The sequence below is a fragment of the Cornus florida genome, unplaced genomic scaffold (genome assembly GCF_030987335.1).
Source record: "Cornus florida cultivar Cherokee Brave unplaced genomic scaffold, ASM3098733v1 CherokeeBrave_3.0.0_Hap2_Chr01, whole genome shotgun sequence".
Classification (NCBI taxonomy): domain Eukaryota; kingdom Viridiplantae; phylum Streptophyta; class Magnoliopsida; order Cornales; family Cornaceae; genus Cornus; species Cornus florida.
Window position 1 is genome coordinate 96,423,940 of NW_026775571.1, and position 23,808 is coordinate 96,447,747.

At 32.5% G+C, this 23,808-nt stretch overlaps 2 protein-coding genes across 2 annotated transcripts; one reads left to right on the plus strand and one right to left on the minus strand.

Annotated features, from left to right (window-relative positions):
* Nucleotides 1–1,242: 1,242 nt before the first annotated feature.
* On the minus strand, nt 1,243–8,073 carry LOC132307867 (gibberellin 2-beta-dioxygenase 8-like). Its single transcript, XM_059805744.1, has 5 exons — nt 7,940–8,073; nt 7,463–7,585; nt 3,367–3,836; nt 1,890–2,211; nt 1,243–1,739 (listed from the first exon to the last, which is right to left on the minus strand). Exons 2-5 carry the CDS (start codon nt 7,559–7,561, stop codon nt 1,497–1,499), a joined length of 1,134 nt encoding a protein of 377 aa, XP_059661727.1. The 5' UTR covers nt 7,562–7,585; nt 7,940–8,073; the 3' UTR covers nt 1,243–1,496.
* A 7,676-nt stretch (nt 8,074–15,749) lies between these two features.
* Nucleotides 15,750–21,875, plus strand: LOC132307878 (chaperone protein dnaJ 50). Its single transcript, XM_059805752.1, has 10 exons — nt 15,750–15,920; nt 16,009–16,071; nt 16,348–16,414; nt 16,734–16,793; nt 19,223–19,273; nt 19,405–19,485; nt 20,235–20,347; nt 20,563–20,680; nt 20,858–20,984; nt 21,442–21,875. Exons 1-10 carry the CDS (start codon nt 15,802–15,804, stop codon nt 21,543–21,545), a joined length of 903 nt encoding a protein of 300 aa, XP_059661735.1. The 5' UTR covers nt 15,750–15,801; the 3' UTR covers nt 21,546–21,875.
* The last annotated feature ends 1,933 nt before the right edge of the window (nt 21,876–23,808 follow it).

Below are 23,808 nucleotides of genomic sequence, written 5' to 3' on the forward strand. Positions count from 1 at the left end.
TTCGGTACTGTGACTGGTTGTTAGCTTGTTCTCTCAATTGGATTTTGGTTTGGGTTAGTCCCTTGTTGTATTACCTTTGGGCCTGTTGTCTCTCACTTGTTATGGCCTAAGGCTCACTATTATAAATATTAATTTTAATTTATGACAGTAGCTTAAAATTTGGAAAAAAAAAAAAAAAATCCATTATCGGGTGAAATTTTTAAAAAGATTTACGTCGACATTGTCAACTACCACATACGAAACAATTTTTGTAAAATCCTTTTTAAAAAGTATACTCCGTATGACATTTGTGGGTTATGGTGCATTCAATAGTAGCAATAGATCATTTTGTCGTTTGCAAGTTGGTAGTAAAAATTTCTGCCATCCTTTCCCATCACCAATGTACATAAAAAGTCGGCCCCCCCCTCCCCCCCCCGGCTTCTCTCTCTCTCTCTCTGTGCACATACATACAAATATATATATATATATATATATATATATATGTTTGTTTTTATTGAGATTTGAAGTTTACAAATTACACACGTTATCGAATTAATAGGCGAAGGTTACATGTGTATCAGAAAAATACTGAAAATATATAATTAGTTTCTATTATAAGCATAGAATTAAATTGCACCTAATTAATTTATTAGTTCTAATTTAACTTCTTCGTTTTTTTTTATACTACAAATACACGTGTTAAGAGAAGCATCACATAGTTGGTATATACAGTGAAGCAAACTACACGTGTCTTACTTTCATTAGTTTCTCACTCTTCCTGTCACCAACTCTGCCTGTCTCGTCAATACACCTTACAAACCTCCATTATCTTTACAATTGCTGTCCATTCATTCTCAACCAGTTTCTCAAACTCGTTCATATGTTCAATGAATCTTCCAGCATTCAGTCTCTTATATAGATCCTTGTTTCTTACTCTCTCCTTTTCTGGGTGAAATTGGTTTTTTACAGATGAAAACCCCATCCCGGCAAGACCATAACCCTAGAGGTTGAGAGCTCTTACACGTACAATCGATAATGTGAAGGCGAAGATCCAGGACAAAGGAAAGGATTCCACCAGAGACCAGCAGCGGCTGATCTTCGCCGGAAAACAGCTGGAGGACGTATGGCCGAACCCTCGCCTTGTTCTGCCGTCTGCGTGGTGGTTTCTAAAGACTTATGTATGATTTTTTTGTTTTATATATGGTGAACATGTTTCTGTTGTGGTACTCTGGTTTGAAGATTGAACTTAGAAAACAAAAAACAAACAATCAAACTTACTTTTTGCATTCATAAAATACAAGTACACAACTCTGATACTTTATTAAACAACTACTATATATATTGCTATTAGCTAGAAATTACCCTTAAATATAAATACATCACTATCCTAAAATTACATATATTACAATATTCTCAAACTACACATGTAAACCCCTCTTTACAAATCATAGCACATCCATGAGACATTTCATGAACTAAAACAACTAGTACTCCATTCCTTATCTATTTCATATAAGCTAACTCTCAGTCGACACAAGGAACCTAGGAAGCCCAATTTTTTTACCCAAATTTTGGACGTCCTTGGAGACCTGCTTTCGGAATTCTCCAAAGCTAAATGTTCTGTATATAGAAGGCTCAATGCAGCTCTGGATCTTGGTCTCATCGAATGGACATACGAAGTACGCCGTAGAGAACCTCTGCACTTGGTTGTTGGTTACCACCCTATGCTCAACACTCTTGTAAACTCCGTTGCTCCATGCCTGCATAGCAAAGATTGAGTGACAAATGCAAGTTAAAACACTGAATATATATATATATATATATATATATATATATATATATATATATATACTGCTGTTTATTGAGGAATTAATGAGTTTTAAAAAGAAATGTAACACTCGTTATTGTACTTGAAATAGGTCACCAATGTTGATGACCAGAGTCTCTTGATTCGGTTTCACTGCCATCCATTTCCCATCTTTATACAACTGCAATCCTCCGATTTGATCTTGATGGAGAATTGTTAGGAAGTCACTGTCTGTGTGCTTGACCAGGCCGAACATCTCCGGTGCCACGGGGCATGGCGGATACCTGTTCATCCGAATGTAACATGTGCTCGGCAAACAGTTTTTTTCGAAGAATGTCGTGTTTTGTCCCATGTTCTCGGCCAAAATTTCGACAAACTTGCGTGCGAGTTCAGATACTGTTGTGGCAAATTGTACCATCGTTGAGCTGAATAAGTGCAAGGAAAAAATAAATTCAGAACAAAAGTAATTGTGGCTTAGATATATTAATAAAACAATCCCATGCAGTTATATTCTCCTATTTATTTAGATATATTAAATACCAAATATATGTGAACACTTAACCCCACTTCTCTGTTTAGATAATGCAGCATCTTTTTACTGTTCTATCATTACTTGGTTCATAGGAAAGATCCTATGCTTAAATTGACATGTGTTGTACTTTACGATGTTAATCACTCGTTTATTGTACTTTTATTATGGTAATCAGTCATTTCATTTTGTGTATCAGAATTATCCTTCTGGTTTATTGGTGTTGAATCATTAGATTCAAGTGGTTTACTGGGGTTGAATCATTAGATCCAAGTCCTTTGTTACAATTTTAATCTAATCTACCAAAATGCCGAAAACATCAAAATCAACAAGTTTTTATCGGAATTACTTTTTGACACATGATTTATTCATATGAAATTACAACAAATTATATTCCTTTTTGATTCATTTTATATTGGAAGTAAAATAAATAAATAAATAAAATAAGATTTCAAAGGTAGAACCATCCCTTATTGTACTTCGATCTATTTCTTGTATCTCAAATCTTTTCCATCAACAAAGAAAGAAAATTATCTTTCCAAGAAATTGAATATTGAATGGGCACATAGACAAGCATATAGAAATATATAAGAGAAGGCCTAAAATGCCCTAATTAGTAAATCGTACATATATTAATATTTATTTAGCACAAATAAAAATAAAAGCAAATTAGGTAAAACTAAAAGTGGCCTTAATCAGATGAACATATAATTCCAGTAAAAATATGTTCTAATAAAGTTCTTTTTTTAATAATTTTAATTTCTAGTAAAATATGCCAACTAATTGGAATTGGACAAAATTTAATTGAGTTAAAACTTTAAGTTAAACTAATTTTCCTTCTCCAAAGACAGTATTAGATTAACTATAAAAAAACATATATTGGTAAAAGACAGTATTAAAATACCTAAAACACATATATTGGTATCTTCTTATCATAATCTCATTCAACAGATAGAAAACAACACACATATATATATAGAAACACACATAAACACATAGAAGGGAGGGTTGCACATATACACATAAAAGAGGGAGCTTTGTAAGCAGATACCTGAGATTGGTGTGATCATCCAAATTCTGGAAACTGGTCATAGGGACATGGAAGGCCTCAATCCATGACAGCTGACTGGGATATTTAGCCGTTTTTGTTCCCCAACGGTAACTACCGGACTTGAAAGGCAAACCTTCTTCCTTTTCTTTCACTTCAAATGGCTTCTCGAAAACCCTAACCTGCTCGCTTCTCATTCTGTCCAGAATCTCCCCGGGTATACCGTGGTTCACTACCTGAAAGAAACCCCACTCTTCCGATGCCTTCACTATCTCTCTCTTGCACTCTTCCACATCAAACTCCCCACCATTCAATCTACTCACATCGATGATGGGAAGTTCACAATATTCGTCTACCAACACAAAGTCCTCCGGCAGCATCTCCTCCTCCGGTGCCATCACTCCGTTGGAGTTCCGGACGAGGTTCTCGTAGAACCCCATCAAGGGTGGCTCTGGCGAACCCATACATATAGACTGAAAAAATTAACAAGAGAAATATTAGACACACATATATACACACATAAAGACTGAAAAAATTAACAAGAGAAATATTAGACACACGCACACACATATATATGTATACATACATATAGACTGAAATAATTAAGAAGAGAAATATTAGACAGACATCCACATATACATATATATATATATACACACACACACACACACACATATTGAAAATTTTAATAAACTGCATGGTCCAAGTTAAATTAATAAGTAGCTAGTATTAGTAAATTAAGGAGCGAGAAACTTACAGTGTATACTTTAAAGACTATGAAGCAAAAGAACAAAAAGCTGAAAGTGATTAGTGGGTATTTGGACATATAATTAATAACAAGAAAAAGAAGAAAAAGGATAAATTGATTCTTGTTCATGTTTTTTTGGGTGGTGGATGAAACTTTTTTTCTATCCGAAGAGGGAAAGTGAAAGTTGGGCTTTAGGCTATAAATGGAGGGAGAAGGAGACTGTGAGAGAAAAGAGATTGGGCTTTAGGGGGTTGAGGGGCATGCGGTATAAATAGGTCCATTTAGAGAGAGATACACAGCGAAGGAACTTGCTTTGAGTGGACCGTCTGGGTGGTCAAATCACAAAATAGATAAAATAAATAAATAAATAATTATATATAAAAAATTATAAAATAGATAATTGATAAGAATGACAAAATCATTTTTTTTTTTTTTTTTCGATACTGGAGTACATTGAATTTTTATACTCCTAAAAGCTGTTAACCTAGATGTTGCATCAAAATTTAATTACACAAAAAATTACGATATAATGTTTAAATTTGTTAATTTGTTAATAATTTAGGAATATTTTATACTATCTAATAACCTTTGTAATAAGGGTGTCCCACCGCCCACCTAACCAATACATGAAGCGGTGGTGGTATTGATTTTTAGGGTAACCCCCAACTCTTTCCCTCCATAAAAAGACGCAAGGAACAGCTAATTATAGAGGTTTTGTTTGTACATGACATAGTAAATATTTTTTTTTTTTTTTTTTTTTTGAATGACATAGTAAAATCTTATCTATGGTTAGGCCTATCTTTTTCATATGTTAAAATTACCAAAATGTCCTCAATTACATTATTTAAATAGATAAAAGTCATACGTTAAAATTACCAAAATGTCCTTAATTACATTATTTAAATAAATGAAAGTGAAATGAGATGAGAAAGACCGTCTCTAGATATTACAAAATCAGAATTGAGTATCACAAAATTGTAAGAGTGATAGAATTTGTCGAAAATTAAGAGTACTAATTAGACGAATATTGAATAAGACAGAATACAAATAAATATCAAAAAAATTAAGAGACTAAGAAATCGTCCCATTTAGTACGCTCAAAAATTAAAAAGGGTTTAGATGTCATTCAAGAAAACAACTCTATAATATAGATTATGCATGTACCATTAAAACATGAGATTGGGTGGCATCACATTAGCTGAGTTGTCACTAAGTGAAAATGCCTCTGAACTTGTAGTGACTTTTATCATGGATAACTCTGTTCTAATTTAAAGATCTTGATAAAGTTCTTGAGATAACAAAAATGCACATAGATATTACAATATTAAAGTTGAGGATGAGACCTGGACAGGCTTGGATGGGGTTGCCCCCATTGTTACTACTATCACACAAACACACAGATAAATTTGTAAACAAATATCACAAAATTATGAGAGTGATAGAACTCATTTGAAAATTAAGAACACAAATTTTAATATAATATTAGATTGATGTTATGTTTCGTAGTATTGAATTGACAGTTCAGATTTAGAATTAAAAAAATAATAAAGTAAAATAAAAGTAAAATTTGATTGAAACTTTGAACTAAATTCTCTTCAATTCTAAATTCAAATCACCGATTCAATTCTCCTAAACGCTGAATGAAATGGAACGTAGATAGATAGATACACATAATCACAAGAGCAATAGAAACCGTTGGATGCAATGCAATAGAGGATGCCAATAGAGCGTAGATAGATAGATACCGATAATCACGAGAGCAATAGAAACAGTTGGATGCAATGCAAGAGAGTATGTCATCTCAAAGGGTTTGGTGTCATTCAAAAAAAAAAAAAAAAAAACAACTCCATGTGATCTAGAAATATGTACAGAGATGGAGAGTCATCACATTAGATGAGTTGTCAGCAAGTTCAAATGCTTCTGAAATTGTAGTAACTTTTAGAATGGATAAATCTGGAATATTGTCAGGTCTCTCTGTTTCCATTGGAAGCTGGATTTTCATTGCTGTCCAGCTTCTTCCTTTGATACTTGGAATAAATTGGTTAAAAGTAATTGCATAGGTATGACAACCAGCTCACATGAACAACACAGAGTAAAAGCTTCTGGTAGAAAAAGACATTAGGGCTAACAGATCATGCAGTGTATCAATTAGTTGGGTATACTTGTTAAAACTACTAATTCTTGGAATTTGTTTGGCTCAGTTTGAAAAATTAATTTATAAAATTAAAAAATTTGTCAATCAAATAAATTACCAAACTTTTTTTGTTTTGTTTTTGACATACCGAATCAAGTATATCCTTACAATTTTGAAATTCTTTTTTTTTCTTTCACTTACTTTAACTTAACTAGCTTTGCTTTAGCAACATCTTGAACATTTAAGTTACCTATAAACTGAGAAGTTACTTTTCTAGATAAAATTATAATGTTTTCATCATTCTCAAAAAAAAAAAATATATAATACATAATTAAAATAGAATATATCTGACATTATGTAACGATGTAATAAACTTGAGGTTAAGTTTTACTGTTTAATTTATTTAAGTTGATGTTTTATTAGTGACACGTATAAATTATGTGGACGGTCGTGATCACTCGAGTTTGATGTGATCAAGGCCATCGGTAGCAATACTGTAGAGGATCCCAGCCATATTTTTGTGGTCCAAAATGCATCACACGTACATTTGAGCTTCCGTAATTTTCTTAATGATCTCAAAGTGTCTAAAATATTAGGTTAGTCACATCCGAAATACAACAAGGGGACAAATTTATGTTTACTGAAATGATCAGGTAATTAATTCTAGGACTATTTGTCTTATCCACTTAAGCAGAAAAAACCTGGCTTAATAAGATATGGACGTGTGTATGTATGTATGTGTGTGCGTGTGTATATATATATATACGGATTTAGAATGGAATAGAAGTTGCCTACAAAATTCTACCCATAACTCCCTCCCTCTCAAATTTTATCTTCTTTCACAAAATTACAGATATTAATCGGTGGTTTAATGGATTGAGCGTCAAGGTCAATGTTTGAGTCCCTTTTTTCTTAATTTATCAAAAAAAATACAAAATACAAAATTATTCCCGTAAAGTAGCTTAAGTGTTAGTGGAGTAAGTTTTCAAAAAATAAGAATATTTTGAGAATTAAATTATCGGATTGTTACAAAAAATTTAGGACAATCAAAAATAGAATTAGGGATAATTCTGGAACCGATAAAGTATATATTATAAGAGAGACAACAGAAATATAGCAAAAATCAGTAGAGGCACAATTAGTCCCTCAATATATGATGCATTCAAAAAAACAACACAAAAATTACAAGCAAAATTAAACATTTTAATTTCCCCTACCTGGTTTTGATGCGCCAAAATTTTATCAGACTTGAGTGCCATTGCTTCCTTCAATGAACACAAATATTGGAGCTTTAGGGGTACATATTGATCCTGCATTTTTCTGCTGATTTATGATCTCAGCTGGACATAAATACATAACTTTAAATCAGTAACATATTAAAAAAAAAAAAAAAAAAAACTAGAAGATTGAAGTTAAATTACTTGCATAACAATGCATGGAAAGGTCAGTGTTGATCAGTATTTTTCAAATGGGTAGGAAATAATCTGATTTTCTTTAATTTTCCACATTATCAACCTTTTAATTGAAAGCAATGGCAGAAAGAAAACAAATTAATATGGAATTGTGCGACAGAAAATGATTTAATCTTTCAAAAATGGAAATGAAATAAAAAGAACAAAGACAGAAGTAAAACACAGACAAATATAGAAAAGAAACAATTAAAGAAAACGAAGGTCTATAAATGGACTACTTACAAAATACAGATGAAGAATGGAAAAGATTGCTATGGAGGTAGAGAGAGAGAGAGAGAGAGAGGTGTGAAAGAGAAGATTTGAGGAGAGAGATTTTTATAGAGAAAAAAAGGAGCCTCAATCATTGTTATCATTGCTAATGTGAAGATGGTGAGATGGAGAATTTATGCTTAGGAGAAGAACACGCGTCTCACAATGCAATCAGATAATTAAGAAGGTACATATTTTGCTTCTTTAAGCCAGATATACATATATATTATTGATTTTTTCTGGATATACATATATATTATTGATTTTTTCTTTCCTTATTTGCTTACTTTTTTAGCCTCAGACGAAGAGAGAGATAGAGAGAGATAAGGGAGGCAGAGACTTGGAAGAATGAGAGCCAAATGAAATGGGTGTCAATGAAAATGGTGTTATCATGTCGAGGTAGACCAGGATGAATATACACCAGTTTTTTTATTAGTATGACTGTTTCATTTTCTTACTATTATTATATTTTTTTCTCTTTTTTGATATTTTAAAATAATGCACAACTGTTGAAAACACTTTTTCAATTTCAAACACTAATCATTCTTTTTAACGGAGTCTCTCTTCTAATATTTTTTTTCTCTCTTTTTTGATATTTCGAAACAATGTAGAACCGTTGAAAACACCTTTTCACTTTCAAACACTAATCATTCTTTTCAACGAAGTCTCTCTCTTGAACTTCACATGTCTTAATTATACAGTTCAACTTTAACTATGTTATTATCACCGGTAAGTCGGTTATCCATACTCAGTACTAATGTGATCCAATTACAAATGGGCATATAGTCTGCAATTACAAAATAAAAAAAGTGATAAATAAAAAAATAAGAAAGTATAACTGAATTTATTCCAAAAACAATAAATTATTATTCTTATTTATTTTTAGAATTTTCGTAACAATGTAACACACAATACAAGTCACCATAATTTTTTTTTTTTTTTTTGTCATTGACAAGAAACTCACACACTCATTTTGTTCCACCCGAACCCTCAACATCCACCTTCAAAAAACTAGAGAAGATACCACTAAATCACAAACCATCATAAATTATTTTAATTTATTACTCTCTATAAAATTTGACAAATATAGGGCACTTGAAATTATGGACCTAATTGTTAATCTCTTAATAGTTAATACCATCTGAGTCCGTGTCGGCACGAGTATACGCGGCAGTATCTGAGGTAACCCAGAGGTCACATGCTTAGTCTGAATTTCAAGTCAGCAAATAGAAGTGCCAAGGACGAGAATTTAAGGGCAGGCATGTGCATTGCTTACATGAAAAGGCCTCGTTAAAACAAAAACAAAACAAAAAGGGTTTGCAAGACACTAGAGTTATAAAAATGATCTATACCATATTTTGTATTGATTATACAAATTAAAAAGTTTTGTATTGATTATACAAAACAGTTACCAATTAAAAAGTTATAAAAATGATCTATACCATATTTTGAGGAATACTTGAAAGACACTAGAGTAGTGTATGGTGATTATTCTTATAAAACCTTCTTTTATCTATTTTTTCTATTGATATTTGAGACTATTTTCTATTGTGTTTGGGACAACTTTGAAGACACAACTAGTAAAACATTGCCTCACTCATTATCCACGCCGGTTCTTTAATTCTAACTTATTTTTTAACCAATTCAATTGTTTAACCAACGAGTGGTTTAGCAGTATCAGTCTCTTACAAACTAGGAAAAAAAAAAATTTAATTTATTTTATTATTCTCGTTTTTTTCTTATATTATTCTATCAAATAAGTTCTTATTGTTGTTGTAATAATAATGCTAATTTATTTCATTATTCTTATATTCCATAACATTTCTTTTCATTATTATATTAATGTTGTTGAAATTGATGTATTATTCAGTTTAATGAAAATGTTGTCATTGTTATTTTATTTATTGATGTATTGTTCATATTGTTGACTCATATATCAATAAATTATGTGTTATATTTTTATATGTTAATTTACGTGCTTATTCCCCAATAGTATGTTCACGCCCAGCATGCCTTCCCTGACTAGCCCCTCTTCTCGAGGCGTGCACTCTTACACAACGGGCACAAACTCTGAGTGTCGTCCTTGCACTCTAGTAAACTCCCGTCCAACCATAAAAACCATCACATTATGTTGGGCATATTTCTCGACTTAGTCCTCACTCCTCTGGCACCAGCTCGCCATATATAGGTCTTCTTCTCAAGCTTCGTGCTTTTATCGATTCCTTTGAATCCTTGTGCCTCCGTGCTTTCAACAACTCCTTCGTGTTCCACAAGTGATGTTGCTTTAAAGACTATATCTTAATTAGTTATTAATTGTAATGCATCCTAATCGCCCATTAAGAAGGACGATGATTGTATATAAGGTGAGATTTTTTATTTGTAACAATAAGCTTTAAGAATCTTGACTTTTATGGAGTCAATAGAGGAATGTTATGTTTTCTCAGCAAAAGGATGCCCAAAGGAAGCAGAGTCAGCTTGCATGCGAAAGAGAGATGCAATAGGAGTATCTCGTCAAACGGAAGGGGTTCAGAGACGATTTTATGTCATATGAATTAGGTGAAAATTTTTGTCACACCAGCTGATTTGACCGAATAGAGGTTGCACCATGTAGGTGACATACAAATATTGAGGGGGACCATGCATGATACAAGTAGAACTGATTTCTAAAAGTCTTCCACATATGTGTGGAATATTGCAAAGAAAGTTGAAATATTTTAGGATATTAAAGAGTTTGTGGAGATTTGTAAAGTTTGGAGATTTTAAAAAGATTTCTTAGTATAGAATATTTTGTTATGTACTCGAATATTAGAGTGTTATGTAAACTTTGTAAATATTTAAAATATTTATGTGAAAGAATTAAAAATTCTAAAGAATATATTTTAGCTATTAAATGTAGTTGCCTATATATAGGTAGAGATGCCTTTAGAGTTTAAGTTGGAGGGGGTAAGCCACCAAAATATTTTATAAATTATAATTTAAAACATTTATTTTCAATGAAATGTTAAAATTGTCTTGGTGTTATTAAAAATGGCGCGTGAATACTGAATGCCTAATGTAGAGTGTGTGGATATTACGATTCAGTCATGTGTACGGTATAAAACAAGCCACGTGTATTTATTATATAATTTTTTTAAAGGTCAAGTGTTATGTACTCCGAGGTTTCAGAACATCCGAAGTTTCTGAAGCAGTTATAACACCTGATTCTCTGGAAAAGTTATAAAATATCTGTTATATATCACGTATCGTATCGTCTTCTTCTATCTGTGGACTGATAGTGGCTCTTCTAAAATAATTGGTCCACATCACAATTATATTTCACGTGATCTACCGGAATATTAAATAATTAAAATATTGTAGGTATAATTTCAAAAACAATTATAACGCCTGATTCTCTGAAAAAGTTATAAAATATTTGTAATTTATCACGTGTCGTATCCTAGCTAGTATCTTCCTCTTGTATTTTTCAAGTGATAGTGATCTTTTAAAATAATCGTACCATGAAATATTAACCTAGTTATTTTTCATGTGTTCTATCTGAATATTGTGCCAAAAAAAATTACACGGTCCAACGGGTGCATTCAAATCATTAGTGTAATACACACGTAGCGCAACTAAGTTTTCATTTGTAATATAAACTCCGTCTTTTATATCCTTTTGGAGATCTTTTTTTGAGAAAAATTTCATTGCATTCGTTACGCGGTTTCATACTGTTAGTGTAATATACATGTCCACACGTCTATTCGATAATGAATGGTTAAATGCATTTATTGCATCGTGCAATGGACAAAACAACGTTTTTCTCTTTTTAGAGGATATGTAATTATTACATAACCCCTTGAACTATGTTATCAAGTTTAAATATGTATATATATAATCAAGTTTGCAATTTTTTAAAACTTTAAGATTATTTTATGAAAAGATTTAAAATTTGTTGTTTGAAATTTGTAAGTGGATAAGTATTTTGGAATAATCTAAAAAGAAAAAATGACAACTAAAGTAGGATGGAGGGGGTGACTGTTAGTAATTTAATAAGGGATTTTTTTTTAATTATGAAGTTACTAATCAAAATAAATTTCAAATTACTCCAATTGTTCAAAATAAAAAATAAAAAATTTGATTTAAAAATTATTTTTTACACGAATGCCTCCAAAGTCCAAACACTCCACAAAGCACACTAGTATCACAACCACAAATGATCCCAAATCATATATATATATATATATATATGTGTGTGTGTGTGTGTGTGTGTGTGTGGTTTAATATTTCTAAACCATTCATGCTCTTGTCAATCACTTCTTTTGGGCTTCTATCATGTTGTGAGCGGAACAAAAATCTTAGGTGGAGAACGTGGTTGGTTGATAAGGAATTTCCAAGAAGATAGAAGAAGTGGGCCAGAAGAAGTAGGCCCATAAAGGGTGGACTTAATGTCCATACAGCGAACTTAACCATAACAATAAGGTTCTCATTGTGAGTCATGTGACTGTAGCTTAAGTGGAACCCACTAAATTTCTTGGGGAAAAAAATTTTTATTCAACCACTAAAATGCATCGAAGGAAAAGTCTTATCCCATACTCTCTTTTTTGAAAAAAGTATCATCATTCTGATTTCAATTAAAATTGATTGAATGACAATCATCGATATAAATGCACGTACTACTAATTAAATAACGTTAAATATTACACGACACAAAGTCAGAACGTCAAAATGATAAAGGCAGACCAAGAAAAGTGAGCTCCAAAACAATGTTGTTTTTTTAAAAAAAAAAAATCTTTAATGGAGGTTTTGTTTATGATCGTAATTATTAAGGTCAGCTTGTCTATGTCAACTTTTCAATTTGTGTTGAAAATAAAGATTTAGTTTCAGCTACATGTTACATAGATGTAAATATAAGTCCATTGGATATTCAAAGCAGAAGCTTAATTTCCTTCTATTTTCTCCAAAAAGAAAATAAATAAAGAATACCAATGGGGTCAGTATATAATTAAATTCAAATAAACAAGGAAAAAGAAGATCAAATTTTAAAGAGATGATTATATTATTATTATTATTTATTATTGTTGTTGTTGATCTGGGATATGGGCCTATTAAAAAGTATTAAATGAATGGGCTGAGTCCCATGAGTAATCACCACCAATCAACACTAGAAAAATCTGTCCCTTGCCAAATTTTTCTTTTTCTATTTTGAGAGGCAGAAAATAAGTATATGTTATCTTGAATATGGCCCCAAATTATAAATAGAAACCATGTAAGGTGTGATCTCCTCTTGTTGCAATGGCAATATGGTTAGCCTTGGTACTTACATTTATCCTACAAATCACAGTATAAATATATATATATATATATATATATATATATATATATATAATATAAATCACATATGCACATACATATATATATCTATGTACATATGTGATTTATGTATATATATATATATATAATATATGTATATGTATATGTGTATGTGCATATGTGATTTACAGTGTACAGCCGAGATATAGTTGTACCAGTGATGACTCACTTTTTATAAATTCAATGTAAGAAAGTTAAAATAATATTATTATAAATGTTGTAATAAATTGATTTTTATTTTAAAATAATTAAAAATTAAAATATATATATATATATACACACGAGGAGTAAAATGTCATTTTCATCAAATTGATCAATTTAATAATTTTAAATTTAACTGAACCACTCAAATGACCGGTAGACTTTATAGTCTAAAATCATTAATTATACAAATTTGTTTGGAATTTTTATATATGGTTTTTTTTTTTTCTGTTTTTTTCTAGGATATATATATTTGTGGTGGTAGACCTTTTATGATTGTGAGTGGTGGAGTGGACTTTTCAGGTCATGTCGTTGGTGGTGGACAGTGATTTTATCAAGATATTATCTTGATCACGTCGGTCAATCATTAGGGGGCCCGAGCCCAAATATATATTGCACCTTTCCAATTTAATTAAATGTAACGTCCAGATTTGGACGCGTTGCCACTCCGGCCTACTTAAAAATCATGTGGCTTGTTGGACTTAAATGTTTTTTCCGAGGGTCAATCATTTTGGGGCCCAACCCATTCATTTATTTTTTTATTATTAATTTTTTTTTTTTTCGGAAGGTAATCCATTCATTTATTGATATGAATGATGGGGTATGTAGTTGCTAGTTGGTTTAATTAATTTAGATTAGAAAAAGTGATAATTAAGGACCCTTCAAGTTTTTGGAGAGACTGGTTAGTGTTATAAGGGGTATTTTTTCATGCGTTGAATTCGGATGGAAAGTGAAAGGGGTATAAATGGATATTTATGCGGTATTACTCAAAAACTTAACTTTTTGGATAAATAAGCAAACGCCTACTCGTTATAGTTAATATCAGAACCAAATTCAGTTCTTGATCCGGTGTTACATCAAACATCCGGCCCGAAAGACGTCCGGGTGAGCCACCCAGGTAGGTAGGGTGGCAGGCCCGACCACAAGTAAGGCATTGCAAGTCGATGTGGGGAAAAATGTTACAGGAGGTATTTTGTCCCACATCGAATTCGAATGGAAAGTAAAAAGGATATGAATGAATTGTTTGACAATCGTTTATGCTTTGTATTTTTTTACTCCTGTCATTGGAAGCAAAAATACCAAACGTGTTTGATAACGTTTGTTAAACTTTTCAAAATGATTACAAGTCGAGTTCGAGTTTGGGTCCAAAATTTCTTAACTTATAAGTGCGGCATTATTCCATTCTTATCAAAAGAAGGCATGTTAATGCTAATTAGTATGTCTATTCCGTATTAATTTTTTAGATGATAGAGCTTGAAGATAGAAACTCCTCTTGTCATATTGTGACCGTATTAGGCACTTTAACTTGTTTACCAGTTCATAGGGCACATGTAGGGGTAAGGATGGCAAATTCCCCATCCTCGCGGGAGCCCTGCCCCGCCCCACCACGTTTATAGCGGGGATGGGGATCCTTTTAGTTAAATAGGAATGAAGATGGGGGCAACTTACGAATCCCCGTCGGAGCCAGGGCAGGAGGCGGGGATGGGGTAAATCCGCCCCGCCCCGCCCCGATTAAGTGTGAAGTTACTAATATACCCTTATATATAATAATTTATTACTAAATTAGATTTATTTTATATATAAAAATAAGAAAAAATGTGTTTTTTTTAATAAAAAAAATTATGAGGCCGGGGCCAGAGGCGGGGCGGGGATGGGGATAAGGAGTCAGGGGAGGGTATGGGGAATGTAGCAAAATTTTAAGCGGGGATGGGGATGGGGAATGGAATCCCCGCCCCGTCCCGCGCCATTGCCATCCCTATGTAGGGTAAAGTTTTCCTTAATAAAAATATTTTTAAACCAAAACAATAAATGCAAAAATTATGTATAAATGGATCGATATTAGGAGAAAAGTTAAGCAGTCTTTTTGAATTTGGTGTTAATAATTGTTTCTTTTAGAATATTGTTGGGTCTTTTTTTTTTTTTGATAATTTGTAAGTTTTTAGTGCAGATATTTTTATAAATTATAATTACTCAGATTTGTACATACAAAATCAAATCGTTACATCTTTTCATTTATTTTTTATTAAAAAAAAAAAAAAAAAAAATTGAAAGTCAAAACGAGAGAGAAGTGAAAAACCAATGAAGGGGCTCCTCTGCCAATGCTAGTACTCTTCTCCGAGTTTGCCAAACACGTTGGGCATTACTGTACATTCGCTAAGAAAATATTTTAAAAAATTAAAGGGCAAAAATGTAATTTCATCATCACTAGATCTGATTTCAACTTCGCGCAAAACAAATGCATATGAGAGAAATCTCGGAGCAGAGAAGACGACGAAGACGATACGATGGCGCCAACACCAGCGATCCGCTGGTTCGCAGTCGTATCTGTTTTCATGATTTACCTCCTGATCCAACCGTCGATGTCCATATACTGCGATGAGGACGACTGTTACGATCTCCTAGGGTAAGCTTCCCTACGTTTCTCCCAATTCATTCCTTTGATGAGCTTATTATCATCTATACTCATTCAATCTTCAATCATTTTGTTCTAGGGTTTCACAGAGTGCCAATGCTTCCGAAATCAAGAAATCATACTATAAACTCTCATTAAAATAGTAAGTTTTCGCTATATTTGTGTATTTATATATGCTTGTTGATATAGGTAATGTTGTTATCTCAATTTATTTATTTTTTCGATTGGTTGTATTTCATCTTTGTTGTAATTTAAGTCTCATTTAAATAGTAAGTTTTCGCTATGTATATATGTGTATATGTGTGCTTGTTTATATTGTAATGCTATTGTAATGCTATTGTTTATATTGTAATGCTATTGCCTCAATTTATTTTTCATTTTGATTGCTTATATTTTATCTTTGTTATATTTTGGTTAGTCACCCGGATAAAAACCCCGATCCAGAATCGCGGAAGTTGTTTGTGAAAGTTGCAAATGCTTATGAGGTATTACTACTTCTTAATTGAATTAGTTCAGCAGCTTCTGTGATTTGAATTTTCCAGATCAAAATTGATTCTTTTTCTTTCTCTTTAGCATCGTTCGTTGAATCTATAACAATTTCAAGTGGGTTGTGCACTAATTGTTTATACACACACACACAATGAGAGCCTTTTGCTCTCTACATATTATTTTTATTTTTATTGACTTAATTATGCAATTTCAAACTCAACCTTGGTGATGCTTATTATCTTATTCATACACAGCTGGCCCGAAGCTCATAAAATAAGAGTGTTGTTTTAAGTTGCTTAAATTGATGCCTTGCAGATTTTGAAAGATGAAGCTACAAGGGAGCAGTATGATTATGCAATTGCGCATCCAGAGGAGGTTAGTTAGTTTGAGTTTTCACTTGTGGCATTTGTAACGTTTTTCAGATGTCACATATGTGCTTGTTAACCGTTTATGTTCAGCTTCTTATAGTGAACCTACCCTCTATCATTTTTTTTAGTCTTTCTAAGATGGCTTCAAATTTAATTCACTGAAAGATTCTAAAGAAATTTCTAGGACCACTTACCGGATATAATCAGAAGAGTTGCCTGAGAAATAACTGTGGTTGTTGAAACTGTTTAAACTGGACGCCTTGATCATTGCTTTTTAGTTATTGGTTACTAGCTAAAGTTTGTTCCTGAATTGGGCTTGAAATTCTTTTAGCAAGCAATTATCCATGAGAATACTAAACTAATGAAAAAAACGATTATAAGATTCAAAAATTTGTAAAAAGTTTTAATTTATAGTCGTATTCATTAAAGCTCTAGCACTCCATCAGCTTCTGATTTTGTCCATATGTGGTTTAGATTTTAGAATACTATAGACAGTCTATCATATTAAAATCACCCTGTTCGAATCTGATACAACCCAAAGGGTGTGAACTATCCTATCACTTGTATTGGGGGTAAAAGAAGTGTGTGTATTCAACTGGGTATGTACTAAGGATAGTGTTGCTGTGTCCTTTGTTTAATGGAGTTCTTCTTGGTTTGATTTTTCTCTACAATTTTTAGATTTCCATGTGTATGACTTTAGCTCCTATATGAAGGGACTACTATATATTTTTTTTTACAAGGAATACACTCATAAACCTTACTAACACTAATTAGTACCTCTGGTCTTAGCAGTGCATTATAACAAATGAAAGATGAAAGGATAGAGTTACTTGGGAAAAAAGAGATTTAAAGGATAGAGATCCTTGGGGAAAAAGAAAGTAAAAGGATAGAGATCAAGACCTAAAAGCTTATAATGATAGTTGTTACCATAGCATGAAACTTCGACAGTATCCTGCATCAAAATCCATGAGTTGGGAAATACTTGTCCTTGAGTTCTGTTTTCCAAGAGTTACTAGATGTCCAAACAGTCCTTTCCATTCTTTTTTCTTCGTTGTTCCAAATGAATCAACATATATCATAATAGCCATAATCTTCTTAACAAAAATCTTGTTTTAATATGTCTTCGGGCATTGTTCCTCTCAATGTTGCCGCACAAATAAACTACTTTAGAACTTAGATCACATCATCATGTGTATTAGAAAGTAATTCAGGACTTATCCATGTATGGTTGTTATTATTATTATTTGATTCAGATCCATGTGTGATTGTTATTATTATTATTTTTTATTCAGATCCATATGTGATTGTTATATCTTTGAGTTAATCGACTTTCCATGAAATCTTCCCAGATATGATCAAACCTCATCTCCATTGTTAAGCAAGTAAAAAACTTCACAGTCCAAAGGTCACCACCCATATGGAATTTAGAATTATCGAATTATTCGATATACATCACGGGATCATCAATAATGGTTAATTTGACTCTCTTGATCATCAAACACTACACAAGCCACCCAATCTTCAGTAACTTTATTCTTAAGTTGGGAAAGATCATAACTCACCGACATCACTGTTATTTTGTTATTCATCATTAATTGGTGTTGAATTCTAGTCAAAATTACTTTTATTATGCATCTTATTATGTTGTGTTTGGAAGCATGGAATCAGCGCCTTGGAATTGGATATATTCTCCAATTCCGATTTGATACTCCCAAACATAGCTTTAGAAAAATTAAGGACTTCTGCATTAATTCCTCCATTTTGCCCTGAATTAGCATCATTCTTAGTGTGACGTCCCACATCGTCTGGGGGAGAATTTTCTTGCATTTATATGTGTGGACACCCCTTAACCATGTAGACACATTTTGAGGAATACCGTGAGCACCGGGAAGAGAGTGTGCAAAGCGGACACTATCTAAATGGGTGGGCAGGTCGTGACAACTAGCATTAGAAAAATAATAATTCCCTTATCGTTTGAGTTCTTCTTCTTATCCGAGATTATCTTCAGCAGAAACAATAAATAGCCAAAGGAAAATTTCATTAACAATAAAGTTGTTATGTATTCTAATGGTAAGGCATATGAACTAAAGGTAACTAGTATTAAAGGATGACCATCAAACAGTTTTGGTGTAAGCTATACATTATATGTTAAATAAAAATAAATAAATAGAGATATAAAAGGCAATAATTATAACTGTTACAGTAGCATGAACTTTGGCATGTTATAACACTCGTAGATAGTACTGCTATAGCAATTTAGATTGATGCTCCTGCAACAGTATTTTAGTTTCGCATTGCATTCTCTGAAATATTTTGGTTTTAAAATTTTATCTGATTGGAAGACCTTGTCACTACCTAGTCTACCTACTTTAATCTAAATATTGGTTTGTGCCATTTGTTTAGTGTGCTAAAAGTGTTATTTTTCCCCTGTATTAGGTATTTTACAATACAGCTCGCTACTACCAGGCATACTATGGTCACAAAACAGTAAGCACTTTTTCCATTTTGATATTTGTTACTCCTTATTGCAAATATTTTCTGATAGTAGACAAATAAAATTTTGTGCTTCAGTGATATTTTGTTGGTTTTATGTAATAATTCATATTTTCACTTGCTAGGATCCTCGTGCTGTCTTAGTGGGTCTTCTTTTGGTTCTTTCAGCATTTCAGTATCTAAATCAGTGGACAAGGTATAATCAGGTAACAGGATATGTCCATTGTCAGGCATTATTTCACAAAATATAATATCTGCATGCAATAATCTTTAATGGGGAGGCTCAATTTTGGTGCGCTACTTTGAATAATTTAGTCCTTGTAATCATAAAATTAATTCCTCGATGTTGCTTGCACATATTCTATAAAAATTTGCTGTTTGTGTTGTATATTGAAAATATAATTTCTTTAATCAGCAAGTACATGTGCATGACCTCTTTGTCTTCATTATAAATATGTTTATCAGAACCCGAGCAAGCTGCCATTTTGGCATAAAAAATATGGACATATTGTGTGTTTCACATTCATCCTTATCACTAATCTCAATAATATATATATATATATATATATATATATATATATATATATTTTCATTGGCAAGAAACACACACACCCCCCACTCACACTCCCATATTGTCCCTTTGGGGACTCGAACCTTTACCATCCACCTTGGGAGGCAGAAGAGATATCACTAGCCCACAAGGCCCTTGGTAATCTCAATAATATTTATTAAAGAATTACATTTTTTTTTCAAGTTCATTATGAGTTACCCACCATAGGGTTTGGTGAAATCTGTTTGAAATTGGAATTATGCTTGAAATTTGTTTTTACATGTGAACACTGACAAGTAGCAACCTGCCTATTCAGAGAAATGTATGGACTTTGGATGGTAGGGAAAGTTATAGTTCTCCTTTTTCCTATTAAATATATTTAGTTTGTGTTTATCCTTGCTGCAGGCTGTAGACATGGTCAAGAAGACACCAGCTTACAAAAATAGACTACGGGCTTTGGAACTTGAACGTAGTGGGGGGTTGACAAACAAGAAGAAGAGTCACAAGCAGATAGATACGTATGACTCTTCTTCTTTCTTCTTCTTCTTCCTTTTTTATTTTATTTTATTTTTATTTATTTATTTATTTTTAAACGATGTTTTAATAATAATCTTATTACCTGATTGATTTTTCTTTTGGATTTGTATGTTTGTCAAATCTTTTAGAACTTGGATAATCCTTTCTATGGTTCTTAGTTTTATTTAATTTGAGGTGAACCATGTTCTCGTGACAGAAAGATGAAGGAAGAGATCAGCAATGAACTTGAACTGCAGATAAAGGGTGCTGAAAAACCATCTCTGTGGGAACTTATGGGTGTCCGTTTCATACTCCTACCTTACACCATTACAAAGGTTAGAATTCACTTTTTTGCATTCAGAATCAAAGGAACTTTTGGTACAAACCATTTGAAAAGATGATGGCACTTCTATTAGATTGTTTGGCCTACTTTTGTGTTGTTCGTGTCTGGTAGGCAAGCTAAACTTAGCTTATGCATTACATGATTACTGATCAATTTCCTGTCCCTTCAGCTACTGTTGTGGTATGGATGTTGGCTTTGGAGGTACCAGGTGAAACAAGCTCCTTATTCTTGGGAAGATGCCTCGTTCTTAACACGAAGAGCCCTAGGGGCGCCTATGGATTCATGGAGTTATATTGGTAATTTTAAATGAATCCTCACATGATTTGTTTGAAGATACTATTATATTATTGTTGTAACCACATGGTTTGTTGATTGTTTTCATCTCATGCTTGAGGGTGCTTACTATTTAAATTATGGGTCAGTTTAACAACTCATATACACTGAGCTACAACAACCCTCTTAATATCCATGAGATTTATCCGTTAAATGGTCTATTTAGATGGATTTATTTGACATAGTGTGTCATTTTTCATTTGTGTCTGGACCACTTGCCATAGGTTGGCCATTCAAAAAAGTAAATAAATAAAAAGAAAAATAGTGAGACCAGGTTATAAAGATAGGTGGAGTTTATATAAGAATTGAGTCATGGGTCCAACCCCACTTCCATGTACCCCATTTATACTGATTGATATGATTTAGACTCTCGTGTACTTCAGTGTTTTACTAAACAAATATTTGGTGTGTGTTTATTAGATGAATCAACCAAGGAAGATCTTATTCAAAGACGTTTATGGGAGAAATCCAACATGGGGAACTACCTTGTGGAGATGCGGAAAGAATCAAAGCGCAGAAGGTAGTAGATTCGACCTAGAGAGCTACTCAATGGGGGGTTTGCAGAAAGAATCGAAGTGCAGAAGATGGCAGATTTTGTTGCCCTGGTATCTCTTTCGCTTTGATATATATTATTTTTTATAGCAGTCATCTAATTTGTAAATGTGAAGCAAACTTGTACTTCTATAGCTTAAGCGTTGCCAGTCCGAATTAGTTGAATCACTAACAGAGTTGTAGAAATTAATATTATCCAATTGTTGAGGGAACCCTAATTTGAAAGGTTTTGTGGATGTCGTATGATTGGCGTCATAAATGTAATTTGATACATTTTATACCAAAAACCACTACTTAAGGAATGCTGGTATCTATTATACAAGAAGACTCTGGGAGAAGCATGCCATGATCGAGGTAACTCGTCTTGAGATCTTATCAACTCATTTTATTTACTTTTAGGTTACAAAATATGTTCCCTTGATTAAGAAAATGATCGTGTCAATTAGGGTCCTTTGATGCCTTCACTGAGGAACTTTTAGTTATGTTTGGAAAATGTGACCATGACTGGCTATGCCCTCTGCTAATATTCTTCATTATCTGTCCCCTTTCAATCTGCAAATTTCACTTTTAGGTTAGGTCTTATCTATATAATGGATTATTATGTCTCCTTTACTTTCACTAGTTAGTGTATCAAATTGCCCACCGAAACAAAGTTTTCAAGAATGTTCTGTGAAGTGAACGAAAGAAAAAAAATACTTTTTCAACGTGCATTTGATTAGCATATATATATATTTTTTAGTAAAATTTCATAATTTTGTATAGGGTTTGACATTGTTTTTATGTTAATATATATATATATATATTAGAGATTAATCTTATTTTAAGACATTTCTGTTAGTCAATAAAAAGTCCACCAAACAACGATATAATTAAGAGTGCCGTTACGTTGTTATGACATTCTTAGCCAGTCACGTCTTTCTTTTAGGTGGTAACGATTAAAAACCTTATTGAGTTGGTATTTTATTCATTCTAAACTTTCTCCTGTATTTGTGTGTTTCATTTTCTCAATACAATGAAATTCCTTACAATATGTGAGTGAACCACATAAAATTTGTGCTTTCCTGTTCGTGTGTTTGATCTATATCATCTAAAATTTTGCAACGAAATGTGAGTGTTATAAGATATAATAGGAGTCATTCAATCAGGTCGTGCTCGCCCATGGGCGGGTCCTAACCCAATGTCCAACAACTAAAAAACTCCATTTTCGGACAAGTATTCATGATTTTTTCTACTATATAATGGATTATTGTGTCTCCTTTACTTTCACTGGTTAGTGTATCAAATTGCCCGCCAAACAAAGTTTGTGAAGTAAAAAAAAAATAATAATAATTCAATCACTAACACTGGAATAGAAGTAAAATGATTGGAACGAGAGCATTCTCTCTTTATTATTATTATTATTATTATTATTATTATTATTATTTCTCTCTTTTTTCCAAAAAAAGTCCAGCAAAGTATATGTGTGTCTGTATAGATAATTACAGAGGGGCTACAGAGAGCGGGCTAGGCTATGGGACAAGCCCAAGCCAAACAAGCCATGGGACAAAAAAACTCGTCAGTCCTGTACATACAAAAATAAAGAGTATGTATATAGGTGGGCTTGCCAACAAGGAAGCCCAAATGAAGGTAGTTGTGGAAGATTGTCCAACAAATCAATTGGACAAAAACAAAAGCCCGTTTATTGTATTCGCGCCTTTGTTTCTCGCCTTCAATGGCTATCTGAACGTATTAGATACAAGAAAAAGAAGTTCAACAACACTCAACTGTAATTTTAATTGTTTTTAATAAAATAAAGACAAATTTGGTACTAACAAAATTTCATTAAAAAATGCTAGTCTTGTTTCCGTTTCCTCCCATTTTTGAGAGGATAACAAAACCTATGCATCATTCTTCAATAATGTATCCCTCCAAATCTTTTCATTCCCTCTCTTTTCCTTCTAACATTTTGTACCAAACATAATATCCTATCTCCTTCCATTATCTTATTTTCTTTTTCTTACATTTCTCATCAACCTAACTAGCCCTTTAAGAGAGACAAATTTGAAGTATTTTTTAGATGAAGGTGGAAATATCTTTCTACAAAAAAATTTAGTGGACAAAAATGCCTTCACAAATATTTCATTGGCGGAAAAGAATCCTCTCCAGGAAAGGAGAGGTCCTGCACACCTAGCAACCATTGATATGACATCATTGGTGAGAGTGCAGGACCTCTCCTTTTCTGGAAAGGATCCTTAT

What these genes read in the sequence shown, in the direction of transcription:
- LOC132307878 (XM_059805752.1), top strand. Translation starts at nt 15,802, where the DNA reads ATGGCGCCAACACCAGCGATCCGCTGGTTCGCAGTCGTATCTGTTTTC. An exon ending in AAGTTGCAAATGCTTATGAG is followed by an intron (nt 16,415 to 16,733) that starts GTATTACTACTT and finishes GATGCCTTGCAG; the next exon opens with ATTTTGAAAGATGAAGCTAC. An exon ending in AGTGGACAAGGTATAATCAG is followed by an intron (nt 19,486 to 20,234) that starts GTAACAGGATAT and finishes TCCTTGCTGCAG; the next exon opens with GCTGTAGACATGGTCAAGAA.
- LOC132307867 (XM_059805744.1), bottom strand. Translation starts at nt 7,561, where the DNA reads ATGCAGGATCAATATGTACCCCTAAAGCTCCAATATTTGTGTTCATTG. An exon ending in TTTTGGCGCATCAAAACCAG is followed by an intron (nt 3,837 to 7,462) that starts GTAGGGGAAATT and finishes TAATTTTTTCAG; the next exon opens with TCTATATGTATGGGTTCGCC. An exon ending in ACATTGGTGACCTATTTCAA is followed by an intron (nt 1,740 to 1,889) that starts GTACAATAACGA and finishes TTTGCTATGCAG; the next exon opens with GCATGGAGCAACGGAGTTTA.